General features: G+C 36.8%; 1 protein-coding gene across 6 annotated transcripts in view; it reads left to right on the top strand.

The window, feature by feature from the left end:
- The window catches only part of LOC117172093 (DE-cadherin-like), a 470,947-nt gene that overhangs the window by 193,015 nt on the left and 262,815 nt on the right, over positions 1–15,117 (top strand). For 5 of the 6 annotated variants that reach the window (XR_004466959.1, XM_033359866.1, XM_033359864.1 and 2 more), the window contains exons 9-14: positions 1,262–1,443; positions 1,517–2,870; positions 3,351–3,574; positions 3,644–3,859; positions 8,866–9,202; positions 9,288–9,440. Coding sequence is in view for 5 of the 6 variants with exons in the window: in XM_033359866.1 (XP_033215757.1) it covers positions 1,262–1,443; positions 1,517–2,870; positions 3,351–3,574; positions 3,644–3,859; positions 8,866–9,202; positions 9,288–9,440 (2,466 nt within the window). In the remaining variant the exon portion in view is untranslated. Of the gene's footprint in view, positions 1–1,261; positions 1,444–1,516; positions 2,871–3,350; positions 3,575–3,643; positions 3,860–8,865; positions 9,203–9,287; positions 9,441–9,674; positions 9,761–15,117 lie in introns of those variants that run through there. The other variant, XM_033359867.1, reaches the window with a different exon arrangement.

Raw genomic sequence — 15,117 nt, 5'->3', positions numbered from 1 at the left:
AGGAGACTATGTAGAAAAATAATCAATAGTATTTTTGTATTTTTTTATAAATAAATAAATATTAAAAAAGAATTCCGGTTAATATTTGATTCACCCTCGTATATACAGTTAATGCTATATTGCATTATTTATTAAACAAACGGTATTAGCAATTAGCGATTCGGGTTGCGGTCGATCTGTGCAACGGTCTGGACGGTTTTGAGCCTCAACCCCACAAATTTGAATTTTATATAGTAGATTTAATAGGATGTTTGAAGCCTCCTGCGATGATGTTGTAGCTAAAAAATTACGAGCATGGTGTAGTTTGGTGCTCATCTCTTACCGCTGCCATACCTGAATATCGGGCGTGAGTGTTGGAGGTCGACGTTTATCATTAACTATGCATTTTTTATGTATAAAAACATCTTAGATCTCCATATGGGGAGTTGCAACTGAGTCGAGTGAAACGATATCTCGAAACTATAATGCAAGCCTCTGACACACGCGTTGTGTCGTGTGCCGGAGACTTAGCTTGCTTTTCTTCACCCACTAGAAGGAGCCCTTTAGTTATTCTTTCGACTTCGTACTGTATTCTTCTACAAATTTTTAAATGTTTACGGAAAGGTGAAAGTTATTATTTGGCTTCGTAAGGACAATAAAAAAAATTTGTAATCTCTGAACTTATTGATATTTTCTGTAAACATTGAAATTTAATGTTTTTTCAAACCGGTTCTGATCAAACTTTTCACGGCATTAAAAAGTTTCTCAAAGCTCTTATGACCGATTTTAGTTCAGGAGATATTCACATTTTTCTAAGTTCAGATCAAAATTATTATTTTTTGGGTATGAGTAAGGGGTGATGCTGGAACGCACACTAAATTTATTGGCACTTTATTCATGTCTCGAAATCATCCGGAAATAGACATATTTCATTCTCGAAGAAAACGTACCATACATTTGCAAACTCTAATTTTAGATGCGTTTTTTTTTAAGTTTTAACTTAAAAAATGCCCCATTGACTCGTTTTTCAACCTAGAGGATTCGTCCTGGGCCCAAAATTCCAGATTTTACTGGTTATATCTCTCTATACGTAAGTCAAAACCGATCTTAAGGGCCTTTTTCAAACGGATGCCCACAAATGTTCATTCAACGTTCTTTGAGCCCAGATTTTATCTAATAACTGATAATTCAGGAAAAGCTCAGGAATTTTTGCTTGCAACCAGCGGCCAATCTACTTACTTTTAATACAATTTTAATTAAGTTTAATATTCATTTCTTTCAGATTGTATTACGACTGTTGTTGCTTATGATCCAGATATTAAGGACATAAACGCCGATCAACATATCAGTTACTTTATTGTGAAGGATGAGCAGCAACCATTGATTGATATCGATAAATCGGGTTGCATGAAATTAAAAAAGCCCCTAGATCGAGATCCACCCTATGGTTATCCAATGTGGACAGTAAGATGTTGTTTTATGTGTTTTAGGTTTACCAAATCATAATATTAATTTAATTTTTATGTTATTGTTTAAGGTAATTGTTATGGCTAGAGATGAAGATGGATCTCCTACTGCTCTGCGAGAACTTCTAATGGTAAACATCACTCTCATAGACATAAATGATAATGCACCTTTTCTTGATATGCCCTATCCGGTGGTATGGGATGAAAATAAGCAACCTGGAAAGATTATCGAACTCAAGGCTCGAGATTGGGACTCTGACGAAAATGGACAGCCGTTTACATTTAAAATTGATGATTCCGCAGATGGCGAAATCCAATCGAAATTTCGTGTCAAAAATATGAACCTTTATGCACAAGTGACTTTTGATCGCGAGGAGAGAAAAAGTTATGTTATTCCAATTTCGATTAAAGACAATGGTACCCCTTCTATGACCGGAACTTCTATGTTAACTGTGATTATTGGTGACGTAAATGATAATCCAATGAGTAATGGGGAAAGTTCTATATTTGTTTACAATTACAAGGGTGAAGCTCCCGATTCCGAAATTGGTAGAGTATACGTAAAGGATCCCGACGATTGGGATTTGCCAGACAAAAGATTCACTTGGATATCAGAACATGATGGATTTCAATTAAATCCTGAAACTGGTATGATTACTATGCTTTCAGGTACTACTAACAACACATTTATTCTCAAATTTCGAGTAGAAGAGCAAAGCAATTTTTTCCGTCTTGGTCGATCGACGATCGTAGCAGAGGCAATCGTCAATGTTACGGTCAAAGAAATACCTGAAGAAGCCGTATTTAAATCTGGCTCGGTGCGTTTCTATGGCATGAATTCCGAAGAATTCGTATCACCTTTAGATTCTGAGATCAGTAAAAAGGACATTTTCCAAGAAATTTTAGCAAATATGTTGAATATATCTGCAGAAAATGTTGATGTATTTACCGTACTTCATTCGCCACATCATAATAATAAATCTTTGTTAGACGTTAGATTTTCTGCACACGGAAGTCCTTATTACGCGCCAGAAAAACTCAACACCCTAGTATCACAGAATGCAAGGTTCATCGAAACAAAATTAAATGCTGATATTTTATTGATCAACGTTGATGAATGCCTCTTTGAGAAGCTTCATTGTAACAATTCGTGTCGAAGTTTCTTGCATGTCAGTACAGTTCCTTATTGTGTTTATACAAATTCAAGTTCTTTTGCTGGTGTTAGAGCGATTGTTGATCCTCAGTGCATTTGTCACGTAGCAGAACCTATTGTCTGTTTGAATGGGGGTACATCTGTTGGTGAACGATGCGAATGTCCCCCTGGATTGGAAGGACCTAGATGCGAATTATTAGCCATTGGCTTTCACGGTGATGGATATGCTATTATGCCACCACCTGGACAGGCATGTGATGATTCACATTTAGGTAAGTTTTGCTGTATAAAACCAAGACTTTGAAGTTTTCTATTTCGGTAATTTTCTGATCCTAGTCAGTTTCAAGGATTAATTTTTTTGACTCTACGTTTTTAACGTTATATTCCTAAAATTTCCATTTTGATTTGAAACCTCATATTGCTCCCCTAAAATCACTTTGTATTTTCTATTTTTAGTTTCTACATTTTTCCGCCTTGATCTTTTTTTTCATGAAGATAGAAGTACGTTTCATCAGTTCCTTCTTTCTTTACCACGTCCCTTGAATTCTCTTTGCTTTCCGACCTCCCTCCTATTCTACCTTTATATCGTATGTAATTCCTGAGAGACTTTGTTAAAGGCTTCCATGAATCTTCCACACCTTTTTTCCTATTTCCTATAATTTCCCGTAATCCCGTAAATTTGGCATAAGGACTGTTTAGGTGAAAATGTAATAACGTTGATCACCGCGATGTGTATGTATATCTTTTTACAGGATTAGAAATAGTACCCCAGACCGAAAATGGATTAGTTTTCTATTTTGGCCCAATGAGTTACAGTCCAAAATTAGGAATTCAAGATTTTATGGCTTTGGAACTTCAAAAAGGTTATGCGGTTCTGTACGTTGATTATGGCAAAGGCACGGTCAAATTGGATCAAAAGGAGATTAAATTAACAGATGGCAAAAATCACAGAATTGATGTGTACTGGACAAAGAATGTAAGTATTTCTTATGGCGTTGCTCCTCAATATATTTAGAATTTTTTTACTGATTACACACATTTTCAGGCAATAGAAATGAAGATAGATAATTGTGGAATATCTGCGTGTATGAGTTTAACTGCTCCTCAGGGTTCAAACGAATTTTTGAATGTAAACAGTCCTATGCAAGTTGGAGGTACTCTCTCTAACCTGACGTTTTTAGCAGAGAGATTAGGCTGGACTCATAGGCCAACAGAAAAAGGTTTTGCAGGATGTGTACGAAATATGACAATTAATGGAAATGTGAGTATATACTATGTGTCGAATGAAGGGAATTAACTATCCACTATCTCAACTATAGTGAATGATTTTCAAGTCACGTAGAATTACGTGATTATGTCACATACGAAACAATAACGCCTTTCTTTCAATTTGTGAAAATGTATGCTTGTCAAATTTTCATTGCCAGGCAATTGGTTTAAATCTAAATGTCACAAAGTTAATACGCGAAAACCTAACTTATCACTACTACACATTCCACCATTTAAATTTTGTACTATCATTTAACTTAACCAAATTATACTTGTGACGAAAAAAACGTCAAAACAAAACATTGGATACCTGTTAACAATATCTAATTATTATTTCCTATAGTAGGTGTTTTGCAGCGTCTTCTGATATACTTCTAATAGGGTGCCCAATCAAAAACTAAATGTCAGTTTTCTAAAATGCTTGCTACATGAAATACATTTTAAGGAGCGCAAGACGTTTTAAATTATGTGATAAGCAAAACCTAATTAAAATAAGAAGGATTCAATGTTTTAAAATATTCAAAAATTGCAAACTTGAAGTTACTACCAAGGCCTTCTAAGATAACCGACATAAACGTTTTAAGATATATACCACGAACGAAAATTTGTATATCCATTAGTTAGCCCGGGATATAAATAGAATTTGCTGGTTCGATATCATGCCAGGTGTTAGGCAAATAAAAAAAAACATTTTTTTCTTTGAAGCCTAATCTGTGATGACTGAAACCTTTGGAAAGAGGGGAATTTTTTTTGTTTTTGAGGTCGCTAAATCCGAAGAAAGTCTTTGTTGTACTTTATAAAGTCACTGTTCGTCCCAACCTCAAAAAATAACTTAAGAATTCGAAAATAATCAAATTCACTTTGTCTGTGGTATCGCTCGTTTATTCCCAATGGACCTCTCAAGTGGCTTTCTATGCTATTTCATACCCTTTTCAACATACTCACTTTTCGACGCCTGACAAAGTCAGCCAATCACATATTTGTATCCTATTTTCCATAATATGGACGTTCCATTTCTTTTAAAATTTAGTGAAATCGTTCTCCTTCTTCCGTACTGTTATCGAATGAACCGAAAGTGTCTAAAGATAAAAATGCCTAAAAAAATGAGTGGGTATAACCATCGGTTTCCAAAGTTCGATAATATAATGGTAAGGAAAAGACGCGTACTGCGGAAATTTGTCTGGACTACCTGAAAGAAACTGTTTTAATGAAATGAAGCAACCAAATTGAGAGCAGCGCTAGTCGGATTCAGGATTGGTTAAGACACGCACGAACGCAAGTACAGCACATGTTTCACAATTGAGATCTTGAAGAGCTGTGGGACATGAATCCGATGAGGAGAACAAGACCGTTAGGATCGACACTGATCTAGAAGAAGAAGAGAGTTGCCAATGTTCCTGAGCTAAATCAAGACGAGGAAATTATGCCTGTAGTGGAATCAGTAAGAAGAAGTGCGCGAGTTAGGAAGCCACCCTCACGTTACACAAATTGAGTTTTTACTCAATTTTACTCTCGTGTGTAAATCAAAAATAATTTGTAAATATTTTAGTTCTGTTGTTAATAAGTATGTGTAGTCGTACTAATCAAGTTTAATGATTCAGTTTGTAAATCAATAATTCCTTAATGTTCAACTAACATTTAATTGGTTAAAAATCAAAATTAAGCGTATGGGTTATGTTGCGAAATGCATATGAGTTAGGTTGGAATGCGGAGATTCAAGTACCAGGATGGCAGAACTGTTAGCGAATGCAATTAAATAAGAAGAAGAAAAATAAAAGTTGGGTGAACAGAGCAGATTCAGTTTTTTGGTTGTTAATTACAAATATTTGGATTGTTACATTTAAAATGGGATTTCAAACAAATCCTTTATTACTGTAATCTCCAATTTCTCCAATTCTCTCCAATTGAACTTATGAAGACAACAAGAAATTTGCCACAATCTAAGGCTGGGGTTGGAATGTCTAATCGTTTCATATTTTATCTTCTGATGAAGAACATTTGTCATACTTGAATTCACTTTTGATCTCACTTTTTTGAGAATTAGAAATTGTGTAGGTGGTACATTTCCAGCCTCTTTAGTTGCATGTTGGTAGCGGTAGTGAGAACGTGTGCTGTTATAGGTGGTGAGAATATTTCATTGACTTTCTGTGAAAGGTATGAGTGGAGTTTGAGTGTGCAAGCCTAGGAGATAAGTAGGGTTGTGAGGGGTGAATTAAGAAGTTACGAATTAATTTTCAGAGTAGTCATGGGTTGGGATTTGGCTAAATAGGAAAAGTGAGGTAAGGTTGACAAGGGATCGGAGGAGTTTTTAGTCAGGAGTTTGGGCCTTCAACGGGGCCAAGGGTGGTTTTCGTATTGCTGAGAGATGATAGGGGAGATAAAAAGGTATCTGCAGGGGCTCTGAGGGATGAAATAGAGCGAATAAATGGAGAATTTTGGGCAGTAAGCGGAAAAAGTCTTGAGAGTTATCTGTAGGCTGCAGACGGTACTTTTTGCAGGGAGAAATCCCAGTTACCGACGAAAGAGCGGGAGAGAAGGTCAGCGAGAGTACTGGCGGTGCTAGTAGTGAATTCGACGGGGAGGAGATTTCCTACAGGCCACGACGGCCAACTGTGCGTGGCCCGATGTCGAGAGGCAGGTCGGGGAGAGGAGAAACGTGGAACGAAGAAAGCGAGAAAGCGAGGGACTGAGCGTCTAGTGCCATTTAGGGGAGGATCCATTGAAAAGGAAGAGAGACAACTAAGAAAGTCCAGGGAAAAGCGCGGTAAAGAGTCCGTTTAAAATAAGCATACGGACACGTAGATTACCTCCACCCCCTCTAAAAATAGATGGGTAGGCAGCGAAGGAGGCTCTCGGGGTGTTCATAAGCGAGATGAGAGGGTTGAGGGAGGACTTGAGGGACATTATGGGAAAATACAAAATATAAGGGTGGACCTGAGGGTAGAAGATAAGCAATGAGAGAGGAGGTAAAAGAGCTGACGGAGAAAAAAGAAAGATTAGAGAGGTAGGGAGTGTCGGCAAGAAAGGAAAAAAGTTAAAATAAAGCAGATGGAAGAAGAGATTAGGGTGTGGCAGGAAACTGTAGAAAAATGGTATAAGAAGATGAAGAGCAGGTCAGAGATCGAAGTAGGTGACAGTGGGGTTGGAAAAAGAAATTTATTTGGGAGACGGTGAACAGTCTGATAGAAAAGAAATTGGAGGCGAGTAGAAAAAGAGAATGTGAAGGAGTGTAGCAATGGAAAGAAGAAGAGGGTGGATAGGGAAAGGATAAGGGCAATGCAGTTGAGAATGGAGAGAAAAGAGAAGGCAGATAGGATAAAGGACAATGAGGTTTCCATCGATAAAGCTTTAACGAAGAAGGTAAGGGATATGCAGAGAATGCTAAACGATAGGGCTAGGAGGGAGAAAAGTGAAGTAAAAGCGGCGAAGGCAGGGTATCGAAAAGTAAAATTAGATCAGGATCAGTTGCGAAAGGTAAGCTTTGAGGGGAAGTTGGTGAAAGAGATATGGGAGGATCTAAAAGAAAAAGTGAAAGGGTGTGTGCAAAAAAAGATATTCAGAAAGAAGAAGAAAGGAATTGTGAAGGCGTCGTTTGGAAGACAATGTAAAAAGATGAAAAGAAAGGTAAAAAGAAAGTACAGTAAGTGGAAGGAAGGAACTGCGAAAAGGGATTCGTACGTGAAAACGAGGAAGGAGTTTAGGTTGATGTGTATGAGATTTAGTAAATGATGGTGCTGGTGGATAGACTGCGGAAGGATCTCGAGTAGAAAGGACTATTGCGGGAGACGCAGGCGGAGTTTAGGAAATGAATTCTATCGACAACATTTACGTCTTGCAGCACTTAGTGGATAGAAAATTAGTTAAGAATGGTGTGAAAGTGTATGCTTTTTTTGTATATCCCAAAGGCCAAAGGTTGTCCGCTTAGCCCAAAGCTTTTTGCAATTGTATTCACAGATATATGGCAAGTAAACTAGCGGCCAGAGTGTTAGGAGAAGTGAGGGTGGGAAGAGTTAAGGTAGGAGGAGTTATAATATGGTCACTCAGATATGCATATGACATATTGCTGCTAGAAAGAGCGAGGAGGTTTTAAAGGGGGTAATGAAAAGGTTGAGAAGCTACTTGGATGAGAATAGTTTAAGGTTAAATGCGGAAAAGTCTAAGGTATTTATGTGAGAAAGGAGATAAAGAAAGTCAGTAAATTATAGCGAGGATGAGATGCGGATGCATGTAGGATTATAATAGGTTCTGGCTTTCTAAAGAGAACAGGATGTGTGAATTATGCAGGAAGGGGGATGTAAAAGTAGAGCATTAATTGGAGGAGTGTGAAGAGATTGAAAGGAGTAGGATAAGCATGTAGATATTTTTGCATGAAAGGCGGGACAAATGGGCAGTAGTATGGGTGAATGGGCGTTTGGGTAAGATGGAGAAGAAGAGAAGGAAGGAGGAAGATGAATGGAAAAGGAATGATTGTAAATAGGAGAGAAAGTAGGTGTAGGAAAATTTTGAATATTGTAGATAGTATATATGTATTAGGCATTAGCCGCGGAGGCAGAGGTTGTCAATAGCAGGCAAAGCGAGAAAGTAGGGACATGTGACCGAGGCGACGCGAATCGAAAAAGACAAGGCTATAAGAGCGAGCGGTCTGAGGGATAAGGTGTGGATGGATGTTAATTTTTAAGAGGTACTTATAAGAAAATCCTATACAAAAATGGAAATGCAAGCAAGTCACATTGGTTTATATATAATTACTTTTATCCTAAACTTCTGCTTAAATAGACAATTTGTATCACGTACGTCAAATAAAGGTGTACCCTGGCCGCTTCGTGATTTGGTTTGCCATAGCACGAAACATTAATACCACGCCATTTATTTCGGGCTTTGGCCAGACATCCTGGCCAATGAGCATACCAGCCGTCTAGTTCGCACATTGGCCGCCTTTGAGCTTCGGCCGTAACAGATACACATAATAAATCGATTTTTGTACGCTTCGTGTTTCAGACTTACAATTTAGGAAGGCCCTCTTTATCAATAAATGCAGATCCTGGTTGCGATTATGGAGTGGCAAAAGCTGTTTCCTTTGGCATTGATACGAATTTTTTAGTAGCTATTCTTGTCTGCATATCTATACTGCTTATTCTACTATTGGCAGTTGTTGTCCATAAAAGAAAAACTGACGATTTGTACAAAGATATGGACGATATTAGGGAAAATATTATTAACTATGATGACGAAGGAGGTGGTGAAGTTGACACGGGGTATGACCTCAATGTTCTTAGGGCTATGTATGATCCTCCCGTTGACTCAAAAATCACTCCTATTGGACTGCAAGGGAGAGGTATGTGTTATACATATTTAAAGTGATATTTTCACTAAGTTTTCCATCCTGAAAAAATGTATAGTGTCTTTCGATTTTGATGCAGGAGCTAGTGACATTCCTGATATTTGCGGGTTTCTTGATGGCAGAAAAGAAAGCTGTGACAAGGATTCTGACACAAATCCATTCGACGATGTAAGGCATTATGCATACGAAGGCGACGGAAATTCAGACGGTTCACTGTCATCATTGGCTTCGTGTGAGTTAAAATTTATTTCCAAAATATTTAACTAACAGGATTCACAGTCTGCTCTCTGCTTCCGCGACTTTCACTCAAGTGTGCAATTAAAAAAAGGTCGTAGTGAATAGAAGTTAAATTACAATTTACGCATTAAAACCGAAACTTTTACACCGTGATGAAGAAAGTTTTTCCAGTTTCCATAAGTGCTTCGAATATTTTGAAGGTCTTTTATTTTCAAATTGATAATTTCAGACAGTATTTCTGTGGTGTAGAAACGAGCTGTATAATTATTCAAGTCAACTTCCAAAAAATGTTATTCTACTTGCAGTGAAATTGTTCTTGTGAGTAATAAATCCCTACTATTTTTTTTTAATATGTGTTAGACCACACTTTCATTAAGCACAGTATATTTTAATTTTTTATGGAGTTTTGGGAATTCTAATAAGGAATAGTATACGGGGTCTCATTTGAAAGCTTTGACAGTAGCCGCCACTGCTCAGTATTAGGGGATGGAAAAATCACCGCGCTATCTTCTTTCACCAGGGACTGGCAGCCTGATGAGGGAAAACCGAATTTCGGTTTTCGACGGATTTATCGATTGCCAAATGTATGAACAAAAGAAACAGCGAGTTTGTGTCAAATTTTGTTTCAAAAGCGGTTAATCAGCTGCGGAGACTTATGAACTCTTAACAACAAACTCTTGACATGGCCGCAAGTCAGTCGAAGATGATCCCTGGTGAGGTCATCCTTCCATAGTCATTCTTTTATGTTTGTTTTCGATTCCATTGACATTATGCATCACGAATATACCCCTAGTGGATAGACAGTCAAACAGATATACTTTAGAAATGTCCCTGAGCTTTTGTACAAAAATTTAAAGAATGAAAAGCCTGTACTTTGGCGGGATAAGAATTGAATCCTCCACCACGCCAACTCATTGTAGGTTCTCAAAGAAATTATAAACGTAGAAGCGGTGCGTGCTTAGTTACCCGCCATAAATATACATTTAGTATTTAATTTTATTATTGTGGTCTTTAATTTCTATGGATTTTTTTACTGTTCGTCTAATCAAGTTCTCGTATGTTATCTCCAATTCTCCATCAACACCAAGGTTTTTTTCAAGCCTAAAGATCTGGCTGCAATGGACGACGAGCTTCGTGGACATTTTTCCGAAGAATCCGACCTCTGGGCTATCAAATATTGTCTGTATAACGCAGCGAGAGCTTTGTCCGATGCGAACCGTTAAACAGTCTAGAGCGGAGGCAGAGGTGGGTCAGAGAAAATCAACAGCTTCTCTCTGACCCACCTCGACTCTTCCAAGACCCTCCAGTTACTATCGACCACCCGCCCAAACCAGAGGAGTTCGAAGTATTTTGGAGAGAAGTCTATGAAGTGCAGCATAGATTGGGCGAAGACTAAAAAAATATATATATAGCTTGAAGGAGCTATGTGATGCCCTCGTAACACTTGAACATAAATCGTATATTTTGAACATAATTTAGACTCTGATATGGTGATGGATATGTTAGAAGAAAGCATATGTTTTCTAAACTGTAATAGAGGTGAAATTCTATGCATCATCGGAGGAAATTTTAATTCTAGGGGCGGAAATTTGAATCAGATCGATGCGATGTTGTTAGAGGGATCAGTATTATCAGGAAATAGAGAAAGTAGGGACACCAAAATTCATTATAGAGGCAGATTGTTGACGAATCTTAAGGAATAAAAAATATATTATAAAAAATAAAGTATAAAAAATATATTAAATAGTAAAATAATTGGGCTACATACAATGACAGATCACTTTCTAAGCACAATAGAGTTTAATTTTACTACCAATAATTATACAAATAAAATGAAGAAAAAGAATGTTTAATTACGAGAAATTTATAAGTGGGATGCACAGAAAGAGGAATCATATATAAAATGATTGGAGAAATCCAAAATAATTCAGATCAATAGTGATTCGATAGAACAATTCAATTCAAACCTATAAATGGCTAACAAAGTGGCCGCATCTAGTGCGGGGTTGTGGTCTACCCGACCAGTAATTCTAAATTATCAAAAAGCGAAAAATATAAGTTGGATGGATGAACAATTTAAAACTTCTAAAGATGAATTGAATAAAGGTTTGAAAGAGGCTAAAAAGAACAATTTTAACGACGTACAATCAACTAAATACAATGCATTAAAAAAAGCGCATAAAATATTAATCAAAAAGAAGCAAGAGAGAAAGACGGCATAAATCAATATAAAAGATACGAAAGAATTCTGGATCAGAGTAATGAAAATTATGAGTATACAATATTCAAATTGTCCGATTTCTGCTGAAGTTTGGGAAAATTATTATATTACACACTTTGCGAATCCAAAATTACATAAATATCATTTGCTGGTTAGTTATCATTAGCTCCTGAGCTAGATGGCGGGATAGAATTTGACGAACTGATTCAAAGTTTAGGTAAAGCTAAAAATTATAAAGCTCCAGGGCCCGATGGGATAACCAATGAATTTTTTAAGTTTGTCCCCTTCAATGTCGTGAGTTCAATGTTAAAATTATGTAATAAAGTCTTAGAGACGGAAGAAATTCCAGAAGACTGGGGGAAAATAAGAACGATTGTATTTCATAAACGGACACACAAAAACCAAAGGTTTAATCTCTGAAGGGCAAGCGGGGTTCAGAATAGAAATCAAAATTCTTGGAAAAAGCTTCAAGCTTTAGGTCTAAATAAAAAGCAACTCAGAATAATTACAAAACTCAACGAAAAAATGTATATGTACCACGATATCAACAGAATTCATTCTAATTCTATTAAGATCAGTATGGGAACGCCTCAGGGTGAAATAATAAGTCCTATACTTTACTTGCTTCTTACAAGCGACATGGAAACACTTTTCAAGGACCATGGAGTTTTAGGGTTAGGCTTAGGAGATCTGCTGGAAATATTGCTTTTAGCCTTTGCTGATGGTTAGGTTATTTTAGGCGAATTTCCCAGAGACGTTCAGATGAAATTCAAGATACTTAAGAAATACTGAAAAGAAAACGATCACATTGTCATTTGTAGACCGTAAGTTCACAACGTAAATGGCAACGTGATACGGATAAGGCCAATTTTCACCTGAGATGTTTGCCTGATTATGAGGAACGTAAAAATGGGTGCCTGGCAGGTGTGAGTGGGTGCGTTTACCGGTGGCGACCTGCCGAAGGTGCGAATTTTTGATAGTCAACTAACATGACTCGGGTCAGGTTGAAAATTGGTGTACATGTAGGGTCTGACATTAGAAATAGCGACTGCGCATTGCCAGGCACTTACCTGGATGCAAAAGTGTTGCCAGGCGGCTTCGAAGTTGCCGGACATTCAAGTGAAACTTCTTGAAATTGATTTTATATGAAAAAGTTTGAAACAAAAGTTGACCCACTCCCAGAGATACATATTTTCATTGTTATATCACATTTTGATCAAATTGATATATTTTGAGAAAACTTCGATTAAAGGAATACCATAACAATAAAAAGCCGTTTTTCTTGACAAGTCATTTTTTCGAAAATTATTAGAAGACAAAAGGTACTCTATTACAGATATACTCCAAGATTAATATGAAGTATTTTATCAAAATGTTAATAATCATAATCAGAGTCACCCTCTCAGGTTCTGATTATCGTAGAAAGTTGTAATAAAGGTGAATATGATTATAAAAATCAAGCAAAAAAATCGCTTTACTTTAAAACACCCATTGTTTATTATTTTTAAACTTTATATTTTGTCGACGAAATACGTTCAATCTTTATTACCGTGACAAATGTCAAGTTTCCCGGACGTAGCGTGGGGTCGTCTTATATTTTTCGATGGTCATTGGTGTAGACACTACAATTCTTCGTTGGTGCATTTTTCCAAGTATAGAACTGCATTAAAAATGCACCAGAAGCTGAGATCGTGACACTGATTATGATTATTTATAGCAGAATAAGTTATTGTTTTAACTGAAAGTGGCTGACGCCAATTCTTTGCATACCACTTACTCTATTCTTGTACTAATTTTGAGCACAACTTCTTCTAAATTGCTAAATATACACCAGGTGATAGAAAAATTAGGAAAAAGAAGGAAAAATGCAAATAACTTGGTAAATATTAACATTTTGATAAAATACTTCGTATTAATCTTGGAGTACACCTGTAATAGAGTACCTTTAGTCTTTTAATAATTTTCGAAAAATGACTTGCTGTCAAGAAAAACGGCTTTTTATTGTTATGGTATTCCTTTAATCGAAGTTTTCTCAAAATATATCAATTTTATCAAAAAATGATATAAAAATGAAAATATGCATCTATAGGAGTGGGCCAACTTTTGTTTACAACTTTTTCCTGTAAAATCAATTTCAAAAAATTTCACCTGAATGTCCGACGACTTCGAAGCTGCTTGGCATCCAGGTTTTGCATCCAGGTAAGTGCCTGGAAATGCACAGGTGGTATTCCTAATGTCAGCCCCTACATGTACACCAATTTTCAAGCTTATCCGAGTCACGTTAGTTAAATGTCGAAAATTCGCACCTTTGGCAGGTCGCCACCGGTAAACGCATCCACTCACACCTGCCAGGCACCCATTTTTACGTTCCTCATCACCAGACGAACATGTCAGGTGAAAATTGGCCTTATCCGTATCACGTTGCCATTTACGTTGTGTGCCCGTGGTCTATTGGGAGTAGTCTATGAGAGCACTGGCGCATTTAGGGAAAATGCCATTCAATGAGTGTCAAAGGCGGATGTAGCTATAGGCAGCACTAAACAAACCCTATGTAAGGCCAAGCTAAAATCAATTCTAGCGGACAATCAACTTTTTGACTCGGTTATCTCAGCAACGTTGTTATGCGGCGCCGTAATATAGTTGTTTCATTTTGTTAATGAAATTGAAATAGTGCAGATGAAATATTTAAATTCAATCTTGTATCTACCCCGGAATACCCCAAATTATATGGAAGGACTCGAAATGAATAGATCTAAACTGAAATGCAACTGTATAGCGAGGGCCTTACGCTATTGGATAAAAGTATTAGAAATGTCAGATGAAAGGCTTATTAAAACTGTTACAATAAGTTAAGGCAACTAAATATCCTGAAACCCAGCTCAGATAATGTTAAGTTCATCTGGGTTTCTCAGCTGAAGCACATTCTTGATGAATTGGCATGGAAGCGGGTTTTTTCAAATCAAATCGCAGATTACGCTAAACAATGTTTTGATGAGATAATATGTAAATTACAAGACAACATAAAAAAAAGGATATGGAAGCCGTTTCTACCTCAAGATACTCTAATATTTACAAGAATATTTTTACTTCTAACAGCTACCTTTGAAAAGAAATCAACTCTAGTAAATTAGACCTTGTATGACATTTAAGACTGCATAGAAACAAAGAAAGTCAATTATTTTGGATGGGTGAAAAATACGTGTTCAATTCAGAGAGTGTGTGCTAGATGTGCAATTCGGGTGGGCTAGAATCTTTAGAACATTTTATTGTGGTCTGTCTAGCTTACAGAGGAACTAAGAATCAACTTTTACCATCAAATATTTCTTCAGCGAAAGATTTACTTCGATTCGATTACAAAAGTGTGATTGATCAAACGTTTTGGTATATACTGAATGCATTGGTAATTAGAGCCTTCGGTCTCTACATGTAACCATAGTTTAATTTAAACAAT

Source organism: Belonocnema kinseyi, chromosome 4 (genome assembly GCF_010883055.1).
Source record: "Belonocnema kinseyi isolate 2016_QV_RU_SX_M_011 chromosome 4, B_treatae_v1, whole genome shotgun sequence".
Lineage (NCBI taxonomy): Eukaryota > Metazoa > Arthropoda > Insecta > Hymenoptera > Cynipidae > Belonocnema > Belonocnema kinseyi.
This window is presented reverse-complemented; position numbering and strand designations above follow the sequence as displayed.